General features: G+C 40.3%; 1 protein-coding gene across 5 annotated transcripts in view; it reads left to right on the top strand.

Annotated features, from left to right (window-relative positions):
• The first annotated feature begins 2,976 nt into the window (after nucleotides 1–2,976).
• LOC122843148 (FH1/FH2 domain-containing protein 3-like) overlaps nucleotides 2,977–9,522 on the top strand; it is a 57,663-nt gene continuing 51,117 nt past the window's right edge. For all 5 annotated transcript variants that reach the window (XM_044137699.1, XM_044137698.1, XM_044137696.1 and 2 more), the window contains exon 1: nucleotides 2,977–3,067. In XM_044137699.1, coding sequence (XP_043993634.1) covers nucleotides 2,992–3,067 — 76 coding nt within the window. In that variant the 5' untranslated portion in view covers nucleotides 2,977–2,991. The remainder of the gene's footprint in view (nucleotides 3,068–9,522) is intronic.

Here is a 9,522-nt window from a genome sequence, read left to right as displayed (position 1 = left end):
GTCAATAATACTGGGTCTATATGAGTGATAACTCCCACCTGCAGGGGTCAGTATTTCTTACTTCTACTTTTCTGCCTAATCCTTACTTGATGTCAAGTTGTTGTCCATGATCGAAATTGTGAGGAAAAAAAGTTACTTTTTTGTCCTTAATTAGGGCTAATACTGCAAAAGATTTCTTGTAAATATTGCTAAAGTAGCACCAGAAAGTTAGTGATTTTGATAGCAAAATGTTTTTTTTTTTTAATCACAACAGTCTTGAAATCCTCTAGGGATTGATTTAGCAAACTTTAACCTTGAGGTAAAGGATTTGCAGCAAACAGCAGGTCGACCAGTTTGAATTTTGATACATTTTTTAATCATTTCTAGCTCTCATACATCTATTTTAAAGTGAAGTTGCACCTCATTTCGCTTTCTTTGGTTTTTATCCCTGTGTGGGAAACTTCACTGTTATCAGTAGTGATAGATCCTACATGCTTACACCATGAGTAGAGTACAGAACCTAATCCATCTATTAAAAAATCTTATGTATGACCCGTCTTTATTAAAATATGACCCCCCAAAAAATAGACTTTGTTTTTCAGTTCTGCCTCTGCAAACTCTTTCCTGTTGAGCTGCTAGCTTAACATAAGATTGTTTCTGCTCTACCTCAGCTTCCTTCATGATTTCATTGCGGCTTCAAACAGAACTTCTTGACAGCTGTAGCTCTGCAGGATTGTCTTAATGAAACGTTGGCATCGTTCGGAGTGTACAGGGTGTACTTTACTTGGCTGTTTTATAAACTTTCATTTGAGTAAAGTTCCACATCTGTGTTGTCGTTTTCGTTATCGATGGTTAGGAATTCTTCAAGTTGTTAGTCGTTTATGTTTGTGCGAAGTAGGCGAAGACTGTTTGCACAGCAGTTCTCATTTATTCCGCACCCGTAATGCATCGCTGCAGAGCTAGCGCGATGGTAAACAGTTTAAGGTCTGCTAACGTCTTGGATGTTTTCTAACTGAAAGCATGGTCAATGTTAGCAATAGTCAACAGCCGTGAGTGAAAGGTCTGTTCCAAAGCGTCACCTCCTGAAGCTCACAAACCGCACAGGAAAACAAATCTTTCCCCGTTGAGGTTGAAATACTTTGTTATAGTAAATGTGTCATTGACAGACAGTGAATATCAACATGGTTGAAGTTAGCATTTAGCCTAAGCTTCTGCTAAATACCCTGGGGCATTGTGTTAGTGGGAACTAATGTTTATGATCGGTGCTTCAGGGTTAGCACAACTAACTTTGTGGTTTGTTATTCTCGTTCATCATGAATATTGTCAGATGAACAAGCAGTGAGAAAAATCATCTTAATCCAAAACTTCAAAACATTACCTTGTCGTAGTTCTTCGCGTTTGTGGAAAGTGATTGTGCCAGATTAGAAATAGACGACTGAGTTCTCCGTATTTAAAATAGTTAACTCTGTGTCACACTCTCTAAACTTGCAATTCAAAATGCAGGTTTTGTGTTTGGTGAGTGGGACACCTGTTATGTAAAACACACTCTACCGAAATGGTTTCACAGTGTCAGGGTTTTTTTTTTTTTGCCGATGCTTTGGTAAATGAGTACTTGCCGTTGTCAGAACAATGCAAATTAGACATAAAAGATAATTAAAGTAAAATTCTGTCCAATTTTTATATAGACTTTTGCTAGTTGTCACATTTGCAGGTGTTGAGTTAAATACGGTGGGACAAAATGCTCTCTGTTTCCCATGCGGCCTCATTTCCCAGGCCTTCCCGAAGCGAAGGGATTCTCGGTAATTCATGTGATAAAGTAAGAAGAGGTGATGTTCTCTGACAGGTAAAGCTCCCCGTAATGAGAGGTGCAGCAGGTGAAACAAAAGACTTCGACTGCAGAACAAAGGGCCTTGCATGTGGTTTTTTTTTTGGAGTCTGTTCAATCCCTTGGCACCGTGTCGTGGCATTCAACCCTCTTTGCAAAAAATTTGGCTTCCCACTCTTGGATTTCTGCTCCCCTCTCTGCCCCCCCAATTATCCCATCCCTAATCACCCCCCACGGGATCGCAGATGAACAGCGGGGCGGCAAAAGGGTCGAGCTGGAGTTTGACTTCCTCTCGTTACATAACAAAATCCGGGCGGGCTTGGCAGAAAAACCCGAGGGTTGCTCTCAAATGTGCTGCTCACCTTCTCAGCCCCTAACAAGATTCCCTGCCCCCTAAAAACAAAACAAACCTGTCGTCAGGCTTCCATCCAAACGCTAAAACGACACGCAGGTAAGGAAAGCACATGCGGCAACAAAGATCCTACTGTGTTTCAAATCCCAAACGGTTGTATTTTGAGGATCAGCGACTCATACAACTGAAAATCTTTGTAAATAGGGGCTTACGGACAGGGTGGTCTGAAGTACGAGGTAGATGCTGCTGATAGCTTCGCAGTGGTAATAGCAACAGTGCATTGTTAGCATGCAGCACAACGAGTTGAAACAGCTGTTTCCAACTTTGGTTGCACTGTGTTGTCCTCCTGAGGGCGGCGATAAGGCCTGCTGAGATGGTTCAGCTAAGAGGGAGGCAGAGGAGATCTGTGGCTGCACAGTCAAAGTTTAGGCATATAAAATGTTCATGCTGGCGTGCTTCCTAGTGGGCGAACCTGAAGGCGGAAATGCTCTAACCACTCTTTAATCTGGCTTTGTTTTGTGCTTAACTTCAAACAGCTATGCTAGTAAATGTTCCCCATCTCTTCTCCTTTTCTTTGCTCCTCTGTAAACTTTTCTTTCTTTGTCTCGTGGCTCATTACGAGGTTCTCCCAGCATGATAAGTACAACAGTACCACAGCATTGGCAAAAGATTTTAAAACCAAAGTGCAAATCATGGTCCAACCTTCATTTAGCCATAATGGTTCCTACTGTTAAATGGTCAGAAATATTAGCCATGTCATCTTTTTCTCCCCTCCAGGTTTTTTTTTATGGGCTCTGGTGTCCTTTATCTGAAAGTAGGCTGACAGGAAAGGGGGATGACATGCGGTAAAAGTCAACTGGTCCGGGATTCAAACCCGCGACGGCCGCGTCGAGGACTCAAGGCCTCCAAACGTGGGTCACGCTATCCCCTACGCCACCACAGCACGCCCAATATTAGCCATTTCTGATCATTTAACCGTTATAATTGATGTTTGCTAAGATACCACATTTAAAGTCGCGATAACATATTTAGCATTTAATTATTGTTAATTTGATTTTGACACTGGCTGAAAAAAATAACTCAAATCTTATTGGCTCTCAAGTACAAAGTTTGTTTCTGACAGGAAGTGAACGCTTTTTGCATCTTTCCTGTGTTGTTTATTTAGAGGGAGATTATTTCCACATCTGTTAGGGTTGGAAGGCTCTGTTCCATAACCCTAATCTTTACCTTCCTCCACAGATTCTCCATCAAATTCAAGTCTACATGCTGGCTGCAACTCACAAAAAACGTTAATGTTGAAGTTAAAGTCAGAACAGCACAGCTGTTAAGATCGCTGTCCATGCCTGTGTGTGTGTGTGTGTGCGTGTGTGTGTGTGTGTGTTTGTGGTTTCCCTTCAACCAGATGACAAGTAGTGTGCAGAAACAGGAGGGGGAGAGGAAGTGGCGTGGTAATCTATTCTCTATTTTCTGGTAACGCTCAGGTGTGTCCTTCAAACAACTTTAACAGTAGCTTGTTAAGAGCCACCTCATTTTCTTTGAAGATGGATTGCTTTGCTTTACGTTTGAATTCTTTGCGTCGCGGTATCTCTTTCTGCTTCATCTTGTACTATTACCCACAATTCCCTAAAAAGAAAAGTAGGTGGGGGAATCAAGTCTTACTTTTGAAAAATTTTCACACGCAGGAGGAGGAATGTAAAAATTCTGAAGCTGTTTTTGCCTTTACCTCACCACCAGCTGAAAAGCGCCCACATGTCATGCTGTAGTCACTGCCGTGGGATCAAGAGATGTGGGAGCGCTAACTGTGTTAGCCGCTTTAGAGAAGCCATTCGTCTCTCAGCTGAACTTTTTTTATAGTTTAGGTTGTGTCGTGTCGTTTGATGAATGAAGAGCCCAAAGTCGATAAATTTCTTCAATACAAACTATTTGCAGACACAGGAAGTTAAGCAAACACAGTCTTATTCAGTAAATCGTTGTGATGAGGCTCATTTGCTGGATTAAAATTACCTTATGAAAATGATAACCTTTAAGCAGGTATTAAACATACTCTTGATTTCTGCATTAAAATGTTCTTTTCATTGGTCTGATGTAATGTTCTAATCTTCGAAATTGTGTTTTCTAATCAATCCATACATTATGTTTCACTTAGTGAAACATGGTAGGTACGAAAATAAATCTGCTTTTCAATAATATTCAAAACTCTGTGATAGTATCGGGAAGAGTGATTTGTGAACCGAACCAGGTGGTTGTTAGCAAAAAGTTTGTTAGCAGCTAGCTTGCTAGCGTGAGGGTCAAAGGAGGGAGCTAAAGTTAAACAGAGGATATGCTAACATGGAAGCAGAACTCCAAAACATTAGCTAAAAAAATGTAAGAAAAATAATTAAGTTAAACTATACTTTATAATGTAATCATAGAAATGGCATCTAAGTTAAATTGCATAGTGTAATCTTTGACCAAAAACCTAACGTAACTCAATTCAAAGACAACAATTAGCAGGTTGTGAGCAGCATGCTAGCCCTTCTGATTAGCATGTTTGCATGACGGCTGATGCAACGTTTAGATTGAGCTTATTTTCTATTTTTGGCCTGCAATTAGAAGTCAAAGTATCCAGAAGATTTATTTAGTAATTCCTCCTGTTAAAAGTGACTTACCAAGTGATTTATTTGTTATTTTTCCAGAACAAATAGCTATGGAAAAATACCGGTTCTAAGTCATAAAATTGTCAATATTTAGAGTCAGGAGTTATGATGGAACTGTGACGAGCAAGACTTGATGAAGAGCAAGCTTTATCTTGAACCTGCACACGGTAAACGTGATTTTAAGGGACGTAGTAAAACATCCAAAGCTCACAGTTAGAGAATTACACAATGTTCCGTATCAGAGTAGGCTACTGCTGCAATAAAAGATGAATTTATTTCAAGGCTTTATGCGCATCTCCACCAGGGTAGCCAATAAACGTGGAGTACAAGTGCCTACAAAACGTCCTGCTAAAATAAGACATCGAGTTGTAATGAACTCAGCGTATGTTCCCAAAATGTATTTCTTTCATTTGGGGTGACAGTTTTACCACCGTCTTGTAATGTGTCCAGGCAGTGCGAGAGTGAAAATTACCCTGCAACCTCGCTCTCTTTCCAGAAGTGTATCTTTTCTGGGTTTATTGATCCTTCGCTGTGGTGCGGCGGGTTCTCTCTGTGGATGTGGCAGGGTTTTTCCCCAGGCTCCGGTTCTGCTGACAAACACGAGAGGCTCAAACTGTTGCGTTGCGGCACAACACGCTGCCGTTTGTGGTCCGCTCCCCCAAAGCCTGTGTGTGATTACTGGAAGAAGGCATGAAATATACCATTACCAGGGAGCGTTTCGTCTGGTTCTTGTTCGTACGCACACCAGAGTGTACTGGCACGAAACCTCTGACCGGTCTGGTTTAATAATCATTTTCGAAGCGATTACATAATGCAATAAAACATTACAGTTGCCACAAGCTAAGTGCGCAGAATGCACAGTTGGATTCTGATCCGGGAGCCGAGTTGTGGAGATGATGGGTTTAGAGGATGTGTGGAAAGAAACGGGGAGAGAAAACGGTTTCCAAGGGAATGGTAAATCACTTAGGGTGGAGGGGACACCGGGGGAAAACAAAGCGAGGAGGAAATGCACCTGCCAGACTGAGCAGCAGAAGTAGGACAACCGAGTGCTGCGGCTCACTGGGCCTTGCAAAAGTATTCGTACCCCTAAAGCCACAACCACAACCACAAACTTGCATTTAATGCAATACAACAAACATAATGTTCACAATTCTGAGTTCTGATCATTTGTTATCTGTTATCCTAATGTTTATTTTGATTAGCTTAGTTTTCTGCTTTGCTTCTGTTCAGTCATTTCTTAGTTATACCAGTTAGATTGTGTTTAATTACATATTCTTTGCTATAGTAGGGCAGATTTTCCTAGTTCCTCTGTTTGTGTGCTCTCCCTCGCCCCTCTTCTCTCTCTCTGTTTCCCTCTCTCTCCTCACACCTGCAACCCGGTAGCTAATCAGGTTGCACTGGATTTTATTTAGGGATATCAGAGTAAAGGGCACACCACATTTGTTAAAATATAAACCTTGTTTTCACTTTTCTTCAATTTCACAATTATGACGTAATCTTTGGTAGTTCGTCACACAAAACCCCAATAAAATACCTTAATTTTTGTAGTTTTTATGTAAAAAAGAAAGGTGAGAAGTAGATTATGAACTGCAATGCTGCTGTGGCACACAACACATTTAGGCAGCAGCTCATGTTGGAAAGGACAACATGCACGCTTGCAGGACAGAATGCAATCTGAGTGTGTGTCAGACGAGGATTTTACTCGGTTAATCCAGTCATCAGTGAGCAGGTATCCCCCACTAGCCTCTTTGTTTACTCACTCCGACTTGCCTCCGGTTCCACCATCTGTCTCTCCCATGTTTGTCTTTCTGACTCACCTGCTGTCACCAGAACGTTTCATGGAAGTCCAGACAACGCTCAAGCGCTAAGAAAGACATTTACAGACGGTAACGCAACGTTATCACCCTGCTTTGCATAAGGACTGGTGCTCAGTGTTTGAAAGAACCCATTCACAAATGAGAACAAGTCGTCGTACAAAACGTATTATGATTATTACACACAATCACTTTGCTTGACGGCCATGTTTTTTTCTTCCCCCAACTTGGACGGACAACGTCTTTGCACATGCTCATTGAGTCCAATTAGTTAACAATCAGAGGAGCGGCGAGCGTGAGAAGTGGAAAAACTGGTAGAATGTGTATAAGAAAGACCTGATGACAAAGAGTGGTGGGGTGATGTGTGTGTGTGTGTGTGTGTGTGTGGGGGGGTTGATGCAGGACGTAACAGTGACCACTTGTTTCACACGTGCACATTTTGTGTGCAAAACCAGAATATTTCCCACCACTTGGTTTCATGTCTGAGCGCACTCCATTAAAGGGTAAAAAAAAAATAAAAATCTCTGGCTGCACTCTCTAAGAACGACCTCATGCCGAAGCATGAGGTCAGCCGCACGCAAAAGAGCTAAATGAGGATGGACTGGAAAGAACGTACCTTTAATGAGAGACGGTTAAATTTAACACTGTCAGACATCTGTAATTTGAGAAAAACGTTTATTTTCTTCTCTTGTTTTGTAGTTACTCTGTCATCCCCTCGTAGATCTGTGATATCATTTCTTTCAACAGCCTCGAAACGTAGAAATGAAACACCTTTAGCTTTGGGCAAACGTACATTGAAACATTTTTGATTTATCTCACACCTCAGCGTACTTTATGGTAATCTAATGACAGGTATTCTCGCCAGAATTTGGTGATTCGTTTTTGTGATTTAAAAAATAAATAAATATGATTTTGTGATGCTACTTTGGAAATATTTGCACAGAATTTTGCAATATTTTTTTCCCTTATATGAAAAAATATGTGAATAAAAGTAACCAACAGACAGATTGGACACACAATTTTATTCTATAAAGAAAATTTTTTTGGTGTTTGCTGTATGGATCCCAGACAATAACTTGACATAAGGCTGCAGTGTACTAGAAGTAAGAAATACTGCCACCTGCAGGTTGGAGTGAGCGGCTGCTTAAACCCAATGTTTTTGACAGTTTTCACGGACAATTTGCAATACGTCACAGTTATGCATCAGTGTGAAAAAAATGTGTGCATCTTTTGATTCTTTGTGAATTTCTGCAATCACAAAATTGCCGCCCCCCCCCCCAAAAAAAAAAAAAAGAAATAAAATACCTTGGACTTGTAAGGGAATGGAAAAGTTGGTTTCAAAATTTTATTCATAGGAAAAAAAAAAAAAAAAGCAAAAAAATAGGAAATGTGTTTGTATTCAGCTCCTCTGAGTCACTACTTTTTACAGCTTAATGTTGCTGCAACTACATCTGCAAGTCTTTTGCCAGTTCCAATATGTTTTCTTTCAGCATTAGTCTTCATCATCAGCTTGGTGTATCTAAAAACTCTGAGGTTTTTGGTTTTAACATGATAAAATGTTAGTCTTTTTTAATAGCTTTGAAAGGCATCGTTAATGAACGATCGGTATCTCTAAGGCTGCAGCAGCGATGGTCTGTATTTGTGTCTTGGGGCGTAAATGTAGGGCGATGGGGTCTTAAGCCCACGACAACACATGCTGCTGGTATTAAATACGTCGCATTTATGTTGTACTTATTTGTGACCGAGCCATTTGGACTGAAATAAAAGTGCCAGGATGTAGCAACTTTCTTTGCAAGGATGTAGAGTGTTTGGCATCATCCGTATTTGTATTATGCCTGCAAATGTTCATGTTAAAGTAAGTCTGCCTTCCTGAGGCCGTCTGTTTTCGAGCTTTTAGCACAGCTGTTATCCTTCAGCAGGTTCAAAGGTGCAGTTTCTCATCTAAAGCATCAGTGTAGATTTGCATGGACAGTCAGAGGCAGTGAATTTCTGTAAGGTGACGGATATTGGAAGTTAGCTTAGCCATGACTCGGAAGAATAGCAGCAAAAAACAGCAAAAGATGACATGCCAACAAAAGTCTTTCACGCAGTTGCCGCTTTTTAAGCAAGTGTTTGGACTGCGGCACAGCTGGCGATTGCAGGAGGTTAGAAGAGTAGCAGTTTAAGACTCCTGTTAGCTTTGGATTTAAAAATCACATGACTGGGACTAATCCATAGGTAGTTTTATGTTACGTACCAAATTACGTGCTCAGATAATAATAGTAGAGGTTTTTTCTCAGCCATAAGTGTTTGTTCAATTCACTTTATTCATGTAGTACAAATGTACAACAAATGTCACCTCAAGGCACTTGAACATGATTTCAATTCAATCGTACATAAATTCTAATTGATCCTAGTTATCAATTAATTATTCAAAGTAGTTTACAAAGTTTCAGTCTAAGGAAACCAACCAGCTTGCACTGAGTCAAAGATTTGTGTTGCTGCACAATGAGATCTTTTGAGAAGCTACCTATTTGTCAGGAGTTGAATTATTGTAAAAAAACAAAAAAACAAACAAAAAACAAAACAATGTTACGTGATAAGTGTTTCCCATCTTGATTTAGTTTTTATTGTTTTGCGTTTGAGATCTGTATTTGTACAGATAATTCATATTTAGCTGTTTTCTCTCGTTATCACACACTCCTCCGCCTCGGCAGCCTCCAGCAGTCAGACTGTTGGCCAAAAACAACAGACTAAAAAAGAAGAAAGACGGTCGCAATGTCCTCAGCAGTCTAAACCGAGACTGAAAATCGTTTGTTATTAAAAATACGATCTTACGGCAAATTGGATGATTTTTTTGTTGTTGTTTTTTTCTCTTTTATGTCACTCCACAGACAAGTTATTAAAGAAAGAAAGCACATGTCAGCTCTTGCTTTT

This window comes from Gambusia affinis, linkage group LG14 (assembly GCF_019740435.1).
Source record: "Gambusia affinis linkage group LG14, SWU_Gaff_1.0, whole genome shotgun sequence".
NCBI classification, from domain to species: Eukaryota; Metazoa; Chordata; class Actinopteri; order Cyprinodontiformes; family Poeciliidae; genus Gambusia; species Gambusia affinis.
The sequence above is the reverse complement of the archived record's forward strand: the minus strand, read 5'-3'. Positions and strand labels throughout refer to the sequence as shown.